This window comes from Ammospiza nelsoni, chromosome 8 (genome assembly GCF_027579445.1).
Source record: "Ammospiza nelsoni isolate bAmmNel1 chromosome 8, bAmmNel1.pri, whole genome shotgun sequence".
Lineage (NCBI taxonomy): Eukaryota > Metazoa > Chordata > Aves > Passeriformes > Passerellidae > Ammospiza > Ammospiza nelsoni.
Window position 1 is genome coordinate 13,009,143 of NC_080640.1, and position 15,846 is coordinate 13,024,988.

At 50.1% G+C, this 15,846-nt stretch overlaps 1 protein-coding gene across 3 annotated transcripts; it reads right to left on the minus strand.

Moving 5' to 3' along the window:
* Nucleotides 1-570: 570 nt before the first annotated feature.
* Nucleotides 571-15,220, minus strand: MFSD13A (major facilitator superfamily domain containing 13A). Of its 3 annotated transcripts, none has more exons than XM_059477537.1 (10): nt 15,149-15,220; nt 13,883-13,953; nt 7,947-8,215; nt 7,418-7,497; nt 6,167-6,616; nt 5,291-5,408; nt 4,236-4,284; nt 3,327-3,498; nt 2,583-2,776; nt 571-2,375 (listed from the first exon to the last, which is right to left on the minus strand). In XM_059477537.1, exons 3-10 carry the CDS (start codon nt 8,109-8,111, stop codon nt 2,122-2,124), a joined length of 1,482 nt encoding a protein of 493 aa, XP_059333520.1. In that variant the 5' UTR covers nt 8,112-8,215; nt 13,883-13,953; nt 15,149-15,220; the 3' UTR covers nt 571-2,121. The 3 variants fall into 3 exon arrangements, with proteins under 3 accessions (XP_059333520.1, XP_059333518.1, XP_059333519.1); XM_059477535.1 differs by having other exon boundaries at nt 4,236-4,332; XM_059477536.1 differs by lacking the exon at nt 13,883-13,953 and having other exon boundaries at nt 4,236-4,332; nt 15,149-15,174.
* Nucleotides 15,221-15,846: the final 626 nt, after the last annotated feature.

A 15,846-nucleotide genomic window follows, 5' to 3' on the forward strand; every position in this document is an offset into this window, starting at 1 on the left:
GCAGAATTGTTGCTGGCCAGACTGCAAGGAGACACCATCTTTGGTCCAGGATTGCGTTCCTGGTCTGGCTTTTGTGGGAGGAGATTCCTGGGCTGCAGCCATGGTGTCTGCATCTACTCTCCTTTACATGTGTTATCCCTGAATCTTCTGTCACTGCAGACAGGTGAAAGGGTGGAAGAGGGCACCCTGGGCTGAGAAAGGGTGATGCCACTGCTGTTGTGAGAAAAGCTGGTGCTAGCCCAGGTGTTTGCAGAGATAGCAGTGAGTAGTTCTCACAGGGAAGGTGGCACAGTGCCCAGTGCTATGACTGTCCCATTTTGTCCCCAGCACCCACTGGTGTAGGAACAGGATAAGACTAACTCTGGGCTCTTCCAAAGCAGCAGGAGTAAGTGATGCCTCCCTTCAAAGGCAGGTGCTCCCCTCTGCCCCCTGCAGAAACAGCCAAGCCTCAGTGCAGTTTTGTGGAGAAGGAGCTGTCCCCTTGTCTCCACCCAGCCACAGCTATGTCCCCACAGCACCACATCCACCCAGCCAGGATAGAGCCACTGGCTAGAAGAAAATCATCAAGCATTTCAGAAAAAGATCATCTTTAATTTATGAAATGGAGAATCATTCTCAAACTTGGTCAGAAGTTGCACAAATTACTTATGATTGAACCAGTAAGAACTACAGCAGCCTCATGGCAGGAATGTCTTGGTCCAAGACAGAAGGCAGCCATGTCCTGAGGCAAGATGGCAGGCTGGTGGGCTGAGACCCCAGAGGGAATCTGGGACTAAACAAAGAACATCCCTCAACGTGCAACAGCTTCAAACACTGCCTACCAAGCCCACCTTCCTGCAGCAGGCAGGCACAGGCTTTGGCACATCCCTTCTCCCTGCCCCCAAACACATTACAGGGATTGAGGAGTCACTCCCTTGCCTCAGGGACCCCTTTGGTGATTGCCTGTCAGTCTGCTCTCAGCCAAAACCAGGGAGACCAAAGCACCTGCTCTCCTAGGGTCCCTGGCTCAGCAGCTCTCTGTGACCTGCTCTCAGCAGGTGAGATGATCTAACTTGGGTGCTGTTTCTAGCACAGAGGAGCTGAGGTGTCTGCCCCTCCCTACAGGGGTAAAATCCCTGTGACTGCCCAGTACTGTGTCAGACAGGCTCCAAAGAGCAATCAAAGGCACAAAAGCAAGACCTGGTGTCTCCTTCAGGCTGTGCTCTCCTGCCAGAGGGCAGGGCACCAGGCTGCCTCACCAGGTCACCTGGGATTGCCCTGGGCAGGGAGGCACTTCCAGTGGCTGGATTAGGGGCTGGCTCCCTGACCTCACCCAGAATTGGAGGGGGCTCATGGTACAGCTGTGTGACAGCACTGAGTAGTAGGGGCTGTGGAGGGCAAATGAGGAATAAACACATGCATGGGATGCCCAGTGAAATGATACAGCTCAAGGCTCTGAACTCAGTTTGAGCCCAGCACCTTTTCCAGGCCAGCAACAACTTCCTCTACAAGGCCACAGAGAAAGGAACCTCAGCATAAAACAGCACACCCAGCACATCCTGGCTGTGCAGCATATTGTCTTGTGAACAACAAATGCTTAAGAATGGATTTGGTCCAAGAACCACAGAACTGCTAGTGGGAGGGTTCTACCAGTTACTGGGAAAGGCCTTCAAGGTCCTGTCATCCCTGCTCCTGTTTGACAATCACTCCCTTGGTCACTTGGTCCCTCAGGAGCCTTCCACTCCACAAGAGTGAAAGGCTCTAGTGAAGGACTCCCTGTACAGTCTCCTGCTCAGCTGCAGAGGCTGTGGCTCCCTAGAGTCATGCCCAATGCAGAAAAGCACATTGGGGATGTGTCTGTTTTCTAGCACCTGCAACCCAGCACCTCTTTACTGGAATGAGCAGCTCTCTGCTCCCTGGGACTGGGATAAAATGTTCTTGCTCCTGAGATCAAGCGATCTATCTCAGGCCCCTCACATGCTGGACCTCTCTGCTTTCCCCAGTGATGACCACCTGGAGTGAACAAACATTGGCATCACAGCATTTCACAGCTGAACCATGAACATCAGGCTCTCTCAGCCCACCATCCCTGCCCTCCAGCACCAGCCTGGAACCAGCAGCATCCTGGGGGCTCAGGCACCCTTAGATTGTTTTGACCTCTGGTGCTTGGCCTTGTGTCAGGCTCTGCCGCTGAGCCTTCACCACCTGCAGGCGCTTCCCATGCAGGCTGAACTGTGACCAGCTGAGGAGCTGCAGCAGGGCGCACGCGATGGGCACAAAGACCAGGAGGTAAAAGCAGCCCTGGCGAAGAGTCGGCTCCAAGGCCATGGCAGGCTCCAGCTTCGGCTGGGCACTCACCACGTTGTTCAGGGGGTTGCGCTGGAAGATGTCGTAGCCTGGTGTCAGAGAAGAGTTTGTGAGAATGGGGCTGTGGGGATGGATCTTTGTCCATTCTCTTTGAGTGACCAGCCGTGGAGATGCAGAGACCAGGCACAGGTTAGCAACTGAAGAGCCCTCTGCACCCACCCAGGGCACAGCACAAGGTGCCAGACACTGAACTCTGCCCTGTTCTGCTCCACTGCTCTCCCCAGGAGCATCCTTACCTGTGTACTCACAGAGCAGCCAGGTGCCAATCAGAGGGGCGAAGGTCTGGCCCGGTTTGGTGACCAGAGCCACCATCCCAAAGAGCAGGGCTGAGGCTGCCTGCTTCCTACGGTTCAGGACTAGATCCTCGTCCACCAAATCAGTGACCACCAGGTTGAGTAACTTACAGGTCCCTTCTGTGAACACGCGGTTGCTGCAGAACAACAGGCAAAGCACTGAACAGGACTATCAAATGACAGGACAAATGTGACAAATCATAAAAAATGGCAAGGGTTGAAAAAGTTTCCCCATACTTGAAATAAGAATTTCAGGTGCCCTTGTTACAGAAGAGGAACACCACTATCAGTAAGACTTTGTACCTTGCAGAGACACCTCAGATCAGTCTTGACCTCCCACACAGACAGGCCTGGGGACAGGACACACTGGACCTGCAGCTCACAGGCAGCTGCAGCACACACCGAGGGCTGCAGAGGTGAGAAGCTCTCAGCAGCTGGCAAGTGCATGTGCAAGCTGCCACTAGTCCTGCTGGTCTGTGACCTCCTGAACATCACTGCCTCCCTCACTCTGCAGCAGGACAGCCTGTGAACTCTGCAGTGAGCTGTCCCATGTACTGTCAGAGCTGGAAACCACATGGCCTATGTATGATCCTGCCCCCTGTTCCCTGACTTCCACTCCTCTTCTTAGAACAGGGACAATGCATTTTGCTTCCCAGGAAGCAGAGGGCAGGGGAAGTGCTTGCCTACCTGGCAATGAAGATGCAGAGCAGATACACCTGATCAGGTCCTGCCAGGAACATGACAACACTCAGAGCCAGCTTCAGGAAGAAGAGTCCTCGCACCACAGCGTAAACCCCATAGCGGCGGCAGAGCGACAGGAAGTAGAGGTTGTTGAGATGGGGGGCAATGTAGGAAACACCTGAGCAGAGACAGATGCAGAAACAGCTTGATGGAGTTTCACCTTCCACCATGCCCCCAGACATGATACCAAGAGAGACAGAATGGTTGGCTATTGCCAGCAGGACAATACAGAGCAGCTCCTCTGCATATACAGAACATACATATACAGAAAGCTGCGGCAGATTTACTCCACGGCTCTGTGGCACAGCACACACTTTCCTACAGAGGGAGACCTTCTTCCATCAACCTCATGGACAGAAAGGAAAAAAAGACTTGTGCAGTGTCATGCAGAGGCCCTGGAGCAGAAATGAGAGGCAGGACTGCCTGACCAGACCTGGCCTGCATAGAACCCTCCCAGGGTAACTCTAGCACCAATGCCCACATATCTGTGGCAGCTTGGAAATGGTCTGTATGCTGCAGAAGGGATGAAATTTAGGGCTGTGTTCTCTGCTGCATCCTGAGAACACTGCATTCTGCAGCCTCTAGTGCTCAGAGCAATATACCTCTCTGGAGCCTGGTGTCCAGCACACCAGGCTTGTCCTTAATAGAAAAGGCTCTGAGTTACTTCTGTGCCCAGGAAGGACACTTCAGAGGTCCCACAGAAACATGTGGGGTGCGTGCATGTGTGAATCGTACAGCCCAGAGTCCTGCATGTGAGCACACCTCTCCCCAGATGGAGCTTGGGAAGGGCAAACCCAGACTTGGGCCAGGTCCTGTGTAACTTAGCCACTCCCTCCAGTCCCACCTGAAACTCACCAAGCAGGAAGGATCCAGTAGAGACAGAGATCTGGTCTGACAGCAGGTGCTCCAGGAACAGAGGGAAGAAGTTGCTGTTAAAATGGCAGTGAAAAACCTGTGAAGGCAGCATGCAGACGAGCTGGTCAGCAGGAACAGCAGTGAGAAAGAACAGAAAAAGCTAACAGCCCTCTGGGCTCTGTTGTCCTAGGAGCCCCATGCCAAAGGATCATGCAGGACAGGCCTGGAGTACTTCAGCAGAGCAAGACCTTGGCTGTGACATTTCCGACACTGCTGGCTGAAGATTGCAGAGCTGCAATGCCATCAGCTATGCCCACTTTGTGCCCAAGTCATCCCCACTGCCCAGCTGTACAGCACAGTGCTGCTAGGACAGACAGGGCCAGCACGTGACAGCAGGGACCAGAGGCTGGGAGAGACAGTGGCATGGCAGGAGGGAGGAGGCAGCCGGCAGGAGGCCATAGGTAAGGCAGTGAGGCTTGAACACAAAGATGCAGACCAGCATCTGCCTGAGGGAAACTGAGGGATCCTCAGGGAGCCATGACTGCAGCACACAAAGCTTGGCAGGCTGCCTGCATTTGGTAGTCATCACTGAAGAGGGTGAAGAACAGAAATGATAAAAGCCAGCTGAGAGATGGATCCAGCTGGACAGTGAGAACAGTGATGTGAGCCTCAGGAAAACGGAAAGGGAAAGGAGACTGTGCTGACAGCTACGCCAGCAAACAGCACTCCTAAACTCATCCCCTCTGTGAGCCAGGCCCTGTGCTTCTGCACCCCATATGGGCTGCACAGAGCTCATCAGCCCCCATAACCCAGCCTACGCTGCAGAGAGGAAGGGGCACCCCACAGCTTGCTCAGGAAGTATCCTCAGTCACAGGCAGGGAGAGTGGCTACCAGCTGCTGAATCAGCCAGCATGTGCAGGAGGCTCCAAGAGCAAGTGGGTGCTGGGAACATCTCTGCCTTTCCTCAGGAACTTACATACTGCTGAATCATCCATCTCAAAAAGCCAGAGCCAGCACTCATCCTCTGAATTGCAGTGTGTCATTTCTGTGCCTACCTGGACGAGATTCACGCAGACAAACCAGAGGAAGTTGCGATGCCGGGAGAGCTGCTGGAGATACTCTGCCAGGGTGATCCTCCTCTCCTGGGGGACGGAGAGTTTCTCAATGTACAGCCTCAAGGAAAAGGAGGGATAAAAAGCAACCATAAATCCCTCACACCAAGACAGAGTCACCAGCTCTCCCTGTGTAGATGCAGAGCTGTCTCTCCTCAGCCCCCATCCTGACCTTTCATATTCCTGGACCAATCAAAACAGTGGAGTCTATAACTTGATTGCCATTCTACTATACGTTCCTCTTCCAGGTCCCTGCAGTTAGCTCACCTGGCAGATCTCATCAGGATCTGCTGCTACTACAGCATAATGCTGGCAGCTCATAAGAGATGACAAGTGAGGCAGCCCAAGGAAGGAGCTGAACAGGGAAAATCAGCTTGGTGTGGCCTACCAACAGCCCAGCCACTATCAGGCAGCTGAAGTGAGTGACAGAGAGAGACATTCACTTGTCCAATTCCACAGGACATGGGCAGCAATGCGGTCTCATGCTCAAGCATGAATGCTTTCATAAGCTGCTTGTGACATTTCACCACTCACAGGCCTCACTGGGTTCTCTAGATATGAACTCATTTTGTGTTCCAAACACTGGATGGCCATATAGCCAGTTAGGCCTCTGCCTCCAGTTTGGACTAGGGCTGACACAAGACAGTTTTGTTCTATTTTCAGAGGAGCCAGTGTGACAGCTGATCCTGAAAACTGTATCAATAGACAAGAACGAGAGATAATTAACAAATTTTGCCTCATTCTCGATCTTCTCACACATTTAGTTTGCTGCAGATCGATGTCAGGCCTTTTTCCCTGCTGAGAATTTGTGACCCTTACTCTTTCAGGGTTGATTCCTGGTCCCATTTTGCTTTCCCATCAGCCTGAAAACGCTGGCGGAGCAGCTGTGTGGACAGGGTGAAACCAACAATGGAGCAGAGGGCCAGTAGGACGCAAAATATGCGGAAGGAAAAGAAGTCCTCCTTGTTCCACACTGCATAGGACATGAAGACAGACAGGGAGCCTATGGCACTGAAGAGGGAGCAGTAGAAGTTGAGGCTAGTCCTGTCTTTTGCTGAAACAGCCAGGTCTGCAAGCAAGGCGTTGTGATGGAGGTCAACCATGGTGAGAAAACTGTCGTACATGCAAAGGCAAAGGAGGAACTGCAAACCAGGATGAGCCCAGGAAACCCAGAAAGAAAGGAAAGAAATGGCAAAGAGCGGGCCATTGTGGCTTAGTGCTCTGAGTCTCTTCAGAACTACTTCAGGGGACGAAATCTCTGCTCCTGCCCTGCAACAGAAGAAAAAAAAATATTTTACGTACCTGGACAAAACCCAGCATGATCACATATTCTTCCTCTCCAAGGAAGTCATGTAAGTGGCACAGACACTAATACAGCTTTTGTTCAAGTAACAACCACCCACATCAGATACCTTTCAGCTAATAGTGAAAACACTGAAAATATGGGTTTAAGAAGGCCAAAAAGGGATTTTTTTTTTCCAGAGCATTTGTCTCCCTGACAATGCAGTACTGTCTGCACTTTGTGCAATGTAAATGATTTTCATGACTTTTTACTAGTTGCAGGAAGTCACACCACTATTTTCATTACAATGTTGACATAAATACATGAGAAATGCTAATGGCCAACAAGACAGAGCTGTCTTGCCTTCCATCCTATAGAGTTGGGAACAACTGGTCTAAGGCATTCCATGTGGAAATAACTGTACTTTTCCCTCTTGTGCCTCCCAAACCATGTACAGACACTGTCTAACACCCCATTAACAGGCTTGCTCATATAGCAGGGGCTTGAGATTTTAGATGCCTATATTTTAGGTTCTGCACCACTCACAACTGTTAAGGGTTAGGGCCACATCCACCCAATAAGTGTGTGTGGCTTTCTCTAAAAAGGCAAGTACTGAAACAACATTTACGAGCACTGAACTTCAAAGATGCCATGAAAAGGAGCTATTTAAGAGTTCCATGCCCAGTAAGCCATTCCCACACCATCATTTTAAAGCTGCCAATTTGACATCATCTTCCCCAGAGACTAAACAACTTCCCAGACTCTTCTGAAAGCAGAACTTCACTTACTGCTGTGTGCTAAGGAATACTCGGTCACTCAGCCAGCCAAACAGAGGGTCATTGAGGCTGTTCCAGATCAGAAACACTGTCTAGGAAAGAAAATAGGACAGTGAAACCACAGGACAGCTCTGTTCTGTCACCAAAGCAAGCAGTGCTGAGCTGGCATGGTGAGCTAGCTACCAGCAGGAACTGTCCTAGCACACCTTCCCTGCCCCATTACCGCTGTATGATGCCCCTGCCTGGGGCAACTGGCAGTAAGGCCAGTGGTTTTCACTGCCTGTGAAACACCCCAACATCCCCAGAGGAAAGGCACTCTTTAAGAACAAAGTTTCTGCATTTTTTGTCCCAGCTTGTTCTATTTTTATATAAGTGGGAAAAACTGAAAAGCCCAAGTTAGTACTTGGAAGGCTCCATTGCTCCCTCTCCAAAAGGGAACACTGCTGTTACAACTAACAGTTTTCACATTTCTAGCAAGGAGCAGTCTTAGTTTCAGAGTTTCCTACTTAAAGAGTGCAGAAGCCAATGAAAAAAAACTAACCTCTCCTATCCAAAAGGACAGTTTATCAATCTTGTAAACAGAGACGAAGGTGTCCACGTAGTACAGGAGGAACACGTTGTGCAAAATGGAAACAAAGAGCGACAGAGACCCATAGATCACTGCAGTGGGCAAATGGAAAAGACAAGCCAGCAGTCGCAGCCCCATGTTGTTGCAGTCAGTGTTCAGCTCCTTCAATCACCTCCATTTCAGGTGAGATGTCTTCTCCCAACCCCTACTACATCTTTGATGGGGCCAATCCATTGTTGCTCCTGCAGGAGAGAAAAAAATAAATAAAATAAAATGAAAACAGATTAATTTTCTTAAATAAAGGTGAATCAAGTTAATTGGTAAATCTTTGTATGCAGCAATCAGAATTTGTATTGTTTTGAGGAGCTGCTACAAAGTGGATTGGAGGAGATTTAAGAGACTAGAAGCTGTCTGCTGCACTAAAGCTGTTTCATTAAGCTGAAGCCAGGCTGTGGGCTCCTGGGGGTATGGCTTCCTCCTCCTGAGCAGCCTGCCCTGTCCTTTACCCTGTAATGTTCTTTGTTATCCAGCAAGCAGACAATTAATCCAGCTCTTTAAAGGCAAGGTCAGAGGAAGAATCAAGCCAGACAGCTGCAAACAACAAAGTGGCCTTCAGACACCAGTGACACCTAGTCACTGGTATTTTTAGGTACTCACGTAAATTTTTATCCAAATAAAAATGACAGGAGCTGTGATGTAACCTCACATGTGCACAATGCTTTCCCCAGGCAGTCACAGCTTATTGCACCTGGGCTGGCTCAGACAGGAGTTATTTATGGTGAGCAGTGCTGCTGCTTTGTGGCATGAAGAGACACAACCAAAACACAACTGCAGCAGGCATGCTGCCATCATGCAATAAAAGTAACCAGAAGTGCCTTAGCAGGTTTCCAGCTTGTCTAGGAGTGACCTAAGTCTTAGGACCATAGTCTGAAGTAAAGATGCTTTGGCTGGACAGCAATATACACAGAAATAAAACACGTGGACACAGCAGCCTTAGGCCAGAACAAGTCGCTGTATGTTCACAAGGGCTGAGTGTGAGAGGAGGACTCCTCACACCTGCACTGACTGGAGCTTGTGGCCAGGAGCTGGGGCTAGAAATGTTCTCTTGTGCTTTTCAGGCTGAGCCCTCTCTCACATGCCAGTTGCTACAGACCCAAGGCAAAACACAAGGCATTTATGTGAGACATAAGGGTTTCTTAAATCAGTACAATCAGTGTTGTTGTTATCTTATTGTATTTCATATTTCTGGAGTCCCATCTTAAAGTCCATACCTTCTTGCTGGTCCTATTATGCAGCTCCTCTCTGCAGCACAGTTCCTCATGGCTTCCATAGGGGCTCCTCCTGGGCTCTCGGCCCAACCCCCTTTTATCCCAGAGCCCTTCATGAGCTACAGCTGCTACCCAACCAAGGATCCCACAGCTGTAGCTCATCCAGAGCAACAGGACCCACCTATCTAATACATAGGACTCTCACTACATATATATATTCACAAGGACTCCTTTATAACAATACATATATTCAGGCCCCTACATTTCCCCCCTTTTCTTTTAACAATTTTTCAATTACACAGTTACAATATCCATATCTGTCCCAGCTCTCAGGCTGCCACAGCTCTCAGCTGTCCTATCTTCCACTGTCCCAGCTCTCCGGCTGCCACAGCTCTCGGCTGTCCGGGGGATTCCATACCTAATACATATATTCAGGCCCCTACATTTCCCCCCTTTTCTTTTAACAATTTCTCCATTACACAGTTACAATATCCATATCTGTCCCAGCTCTCAGGCTGCCACAGCTCTCAGCTGTCCTATCTTCATCTGTCCCAGCTCTCAGGCTGCCACAGCTCTCAGCTGTCCTATCTTCATCTGTCCCAGCTCTCAGGCTGCCACAGCTCTCAGCTGTCCTATCTTCCACTGTCCCAGCTCTCCGGCTGCCACAGCTCTCGGCTGTCCGGGGGATTCCATACCTTCTCCTTGGCTGCATGTTCTTTATCACGTCGGGGTCACCAATTGTTGTTGTTATCTTATTGTATTTCATATTTCTGGAGTCCCATCTTAAAGTCCATACCTTCTTGCTGGTCCTATTATGCAGCTCCTCTCTGCAGCACAGTTCCTCATGGCTTCCATAGGGGCTCCTTCTGGGCTCTCGACCCAACCCCCTTTTATCCCAGAGGCCTTCATGAGCTACAGCTGCTACCCAACCAAGGATCCCACAGCTGTAGCTCATCCAGAGCAACAGGACCCACCTATCTAATACATAGGACTCTCACTACATATATATATTCACAAGGACTCCTTTATAACAATACATATATTCAGGCCCCTACATTTCCCCCCTTTTCTTTTAACAATTTCTCAATTACACAGTTACAATATCCATATCTGTCCCAGCTCCCAGGCTGCCACAGCTCTCAGCTGTCCTATCTTCCACTGTCCCAGCTCTCCGGCTGCCACAGCTCTCGGCTGTCCGGGGGATTCCATACCTAATACATATATTCAGGCCCCTACAAATCAGCTTCTCCAGCCCATGCCATCATGCCCTGTTCACAGCACACACATGAAGGGTGACAAAAAGGTTGTTATCTTGGCACTGTCAAAAGCAAAATAAAGGGCTGTGTGCCACTCCTGTTTCAGCCCTCCAGGGTCTGCATTCACCCACCTCAGATACATCATGGAGGCTTTGCAATGTGGGATAAGACTGAACACATAAGAAATAGGAACCTACGCACCACACCATCCTCTTGGGCTTGCAACACCAGCTGCAGCAAGTCCAAGCAGGAAATCAAGCAAAAGAATAAACGTCTGGGTATGAAACCTGATGAAAGGCCAGTCCCATTCAGCATTTCCCTGAAGCCATGAGCCTGACCACTTCTAGGCAAGATTAGAAAAGCAAAAATAACCATCTGGTCCTCCTAGGCCAAGGAATTCCTCATAACTAGTTCAGAAGAAGCAGGAAGAGCACTTGTTCCAATCAATTACATCACTAGATTGAAACTGCACCTCGCTCCACTCCCAGCCAAAGCACTAGACCTCAACTGGATCCAACTGCAAAGCCCTTGTGGAGCTCAGACACCATTCTGCATCCCTGCCAGGCCAAAACCCATGGCCAGAAAAAAAGGAAGACACTGCTTGGAAGAGAATTCAGCCAGACAATGAACCTTTATAGACGTAATTAAAGACATACAAGCCTCAAGGGGAAATTTCATTTTGTATGGTCAAGAATTGGAAAGGAGTCACAATGTGTAAAGACAAAGGTTAAGAAGAAGGGAGAGTTCAGGCAAGAGGTAAGTCCTCTGTCTCTCACCAAAAGTCTTCTGCAGAAGACTGACAGAAGAGCAGAAGACATCAGAGTGCTGGGCCCCTTCATGGAATTGTCAGGACACAAGAACTGGGAACACTCACTGTAACTAACAGGAAGTCAGCTTAAAATATTTCTTTACCTGGCAGGTAGTAAACACCTGACATTCACTACCAAAGGATATTAGAGAGCTGGGCAGCAGCTTCAAAGGATTAGACAAATTCACAGAAAACAGCTGTACACAAACAGCTACTAAAGGGAACAAGGCGGGGAAATCTCCTCTAACCGCCCCAAGCCAGCTGTGCAGGCTGGGGATGGACAAGTGGAAAGGCCATAAATGGTGCCCACACATATGCTCTGCCACCGTGGGGCAGGACATGGGGACAGACAGACTAACAGTGTGACCTACTAGGGGGATTCTTATCCTGGCCTTGCCTTTGCTATCCAAAAGCTGAGTGAAAGCAGAGCCTGCTCAAGACTTGGTCTCAGTGCTGCACTTCATGCTGTCCCCATCCTAAAAGTGCTTCACTGAGCACATGCTGCACAAACCACAGCTGTTGAAATTTCCAGAGACACCTCATTTTGTCATATAAATGCTACAGCACTGTTCAAAGAGGGTGAAGTTCCACTTCCTTTCTGCTCCCTCACAGATGTGCAATGCCTCCAGCCAGCTGATATTTGCCAGTGATGTCACTTTTGCTAGGATAGTCATTAGGTCATTTGATGGATATTTTTCCACTCCTCATCTGCAAATGTGCAGTTAAAAGGAAACAAATCACAGTTGTCTGTAAAAAGCAGATTTCACTTCTACACCCAAAGCACTGTTACTGCCACACTGGTATTTTCATAACCTTTTCCTTGGGATGGAGAATTATTCATGGAGTATGTCAGAACTTTTCAACATGAGGCTGTGAGAAGGAATGGGAAAGGGAGCTGCAGGAGGGAATAGCCATCATTCATTCACACTGAACCTCTAACACAGTCATAAAGGAACAAGCTCATAAATTAAAAAGCAATGAGTCTTTATTTGAGAAACTTCCTCCTCCGCATTTGACATCTGGCTCCTGCCAGTGACGTCCATAGATCTTATCTTCCTGAGGAGGATGTTGGAATACTGGCTACCAGGAAAGCACAGCTTTTGTTTGAAAGTGCTGGCACACAGCTGTGTCTGGAACCCACCACAGCTTGGGGCTCACACATGTGCTCTAAGTTCCTAGCCAGCTCACAGCTGGATGCACGAGTCCCTGTGTCCCATGGTGATTCGGCAATGCCTTGGCCTTACCACACGGCTGAGCTCCAGCCTTCCACAGCTGAAGCCACTTGTACTGAGCCAGCAGCAGAGCCATACATGTGAATCTTGGCTCAAGCCAGCCTTTTAAGCAGGGCCAGATGATTTTTATGTGCTCAAGTTGCCACTCAGCAACTTGAAACAGCCATCTGCAGACCTGCCTGCAGTATCAGGATGGCTCTTGTGTTCATTCTCCCCTGTGTAATGCAGGCTGGAATCCCAAATAATACTTCAAGATATGTCTGTGCTTGCTCGAGCTGCCACTACACTGCCTCTGCTGCATATTCTGGGTTTTGAGGGCTTACTAAGCCAGCTCTGTACGTCTGCAGCTTCCACACAATAAATCCACCCAGAAGCTGGAAAAACCACCTGAGAGAAAACCCTATTTATATGTCTATTTATAGACATAATGTAATGTCTATTTATAGACATTTGTCACAGCCAGACAGGACTGGGGTGCTGGGGGTCCAGCCCCACTCACAGGGAAGCTGGGCTGGAGCTGCACCCGTGGAAGAGCTGATGCCCTGTGACTGGTGCTGGGCACATCAACTCCTCCCAGAGCCTGCAAGTGACGGTCACAGATGTCTCTGTCTGGTCAGGGTTATCTGTCAGTGATGAGCCCATTTTGGGAGCACAGACCAGGTTCTGCACACTCCTTCCCTCACACATATGGTACCCCAGGACACCTCCACAATACATCTCAGAGGGTCCTCATCCCACGAAGCTACCTGGATTCTGGCAGAACTCTGTCAGTAAAACAAGAAATCCCCCACAGAGCTATGTGAATGAATACAACCAAAAGAGTCTCCACTTAAACAAAAAAATTACCTCTCAAAATCCTATTTCTGTCCCAGGAAAGCTCCTTCCTAGATACAATTCACAAAATTTAGGCTCCTCTGACAAAACATTGATATTGTGCACCCCTTTGATGCACCCTTAGAAATTAATGTAACTCCAAGACTCTCAGTTTCTCCACTCCATACTTCTCCTGAACACCCTCAGATAATTCCTCAGTAACAACGACTCTTGAGGGAACATAAAGTACAGTCCTGTTTGAAACGTGAACAAACATCCCAAAGCAGACTCCCAGCAGCTTTGTATCTGACATGTGAAGAAATGAAAACTTTGAAACCACCTGGATCAGGCATGGAAACATGACTGAAAGAGGTTATGAGGGTGCTTCCCAGTACTGTTTACCAATTCAACAACTAATGACTGTGCATCATGAGGTTAAGTCATACCCTCCTTATTACAAGCAATCATGTGCTTCCATCACCCCTGCTGAGTTCATACACGCAAACACAACCGTGACACAGAAAATTAATACCTTGAACCAGCTGGTAGCTTCCATGGAGCTGTGCTCCAGCTGAGCAATCTTGTTCAATCAGATCTCATTACCTAATAAGAACACAAGGTTTGTCAATATAGAGATAACTGGGCAGATCTCATAGCCTTGGAACTTGGCAAGGCTTTTACCTTAACAACATGCAACATCCCATATCTAAAGAATTCATTGTCTTACAGTGTAAAGGAAGTGTGTTAGATGTATTAAAAAACTTGTTCCTGATCATTTGCTGCCAATGTAAGCTCCAATCCTGTAACAGACCTCACAGCACAAAGATGGGAACCAATGTCCAGTAACTCTGGCCTCAAATTACAAAACTATAAATAAATTTGAAATCATCATTGAAAACATAACCCAAGATTTGCTTCAAAGGAGCTATAAGAGAGGATTACTGCAGACATTCTGCCTGTTCTTTGTTAAGATTTAAGAGGAAACTCCAGGTGAATTTCCAACTTTCACCACTCCGCCAAGTGCAGCCACCAGCAGTTTCGGCTACACATCTTCCCGGGAGGAGGGACTCCCTTCACCTGTGCAGCCTCCCAAGGCCACTGTCCCTCCGCAGGGCCCCAGCTGCAGCCACAAGGCACACGCCACTGAGTGGGTCCCCAACTGAAGCCGCTGGCCTCCTGGCCAGGACAGGAGCACAGGGAGCCAGGCTGGACACGGGGACACCGTGACTCTGGACATGCCCAAGCAGCGCTGCCATCCCTGTGCCCCATCCGCAGGACCCTCCAAGCTGAGGGGAGGCCTGGCAACCTTGGGTGGCCAGACAGAGGCGCTGCCATCCTTCCCTGGTGGGCGCTCCCGCAGGCTCCACGGCAGGGGGTTGAAGCCTACCAGGTGAAGGGAAGGCGCAGCAGGGACACCAGAGACCCGCGGAACACTCCAGGACAAGAGGGCGATGCCAGAGCCGCCTCTCCTTGACGGGAGGCAGAGCCGGCTCCAGCACTGAGCCCCCTGCCCACGGGCAATAAGACCAGGGAGCGATGGCACCCCCCGGCCCGAAGTGGGATCATCCACGATAACAGAGGGAAGTATCCACCAGGGCTCTACCACTGCAAGAAAAGGGGATGTCCCCTGCCCCTGCAGAGGCGGCCCCCCGGGGGGTAGTGTCTCTGCCACCCTACCCGAAGCACCTTACTGAGCGGACGAGGGCTCCGCCACCCTACCGCACTACGGGTAGAGAGACAAACCGGGACAAGCGATGAAGCGGGAGAGACGCCCGCGCACCGCCTCGGCGCCTCCTACCTGCGTCCGGTACCGGCGCTCCCCAGCCGCTCCGCCGTCGCACGGCACGGCCGCACATGCGCGCCCCCAGCCCCGCCCGGCGGCCATTTTGCGTCCTGGCAAGTGAAGCCGCCAGCACCTCCCGGCAGCCATCGCGTGTGAGGGCACTCTGCTCCCTGATTTGCATATCCCCGCCCCCAGCCGCACGAGCCTCTCTGGTGTGGCGCCACCTCTATGGTCAGTCCGCCCGTCGCCATGGAAACGCGGCCTGGCCGGGACGCCAGCGCTTGGGGTCAGGGAATCGTAGAATCATAGTGGAATCGTCGATATTGTATGAAATCTTCAAGTTTACCCAGTCCACCCGCCAGCCCAGCGCCACCACTATTACCTGTAAGCCACTAAACCGTATCACCCAGTGCCATTTCCAGAGGCCACTTGAAAACCTCCAGGGATGGCAACTCCACCACCTATGCAACAAATTCCAATGCCTGATCACTCAAATGAAAAACATCTAATATTGAATCTGAATCTCCACTGTCCCACCTTGAGGTAATTTCCTCTGTCCCTCTCACTGTAGGCATGGTAGAAGGGACCAGCCTCTGCCCCATCACAACCTCCTGTCAGGGTTTGTGAAGAGCAGTGAAGCCCCCCGACCCGAGCCTCCTCTTCTCCAAAGAACATGTGCCAAGCTGTAGAACGATTAATGGAAACAAAAATAT

Coding starts and splice junctions, on each gene's coding strand:
- MFSD13A (XM_059477535.1), bottom strand. CDS start 8,111: ATGGGGCTGCGACTGCTGGCTTGTCTTTTCCATTTGCCCACTGCAGTG. Junction 7,498..7,946: donor TGTCCTTTTGGATAGGAGAG/GTTAGTTTTTTT, acceptor TTTCTTTCCTAG/ACAGTGTTTCTGATCTGGAA. Junction 5,409..6,166: donor CAGGAATCAACCCTGAAAGA/GTAAGGGTCACA, acceptor CTTTTCCTTGAG/GCTGTACATTGAGAAACTCT.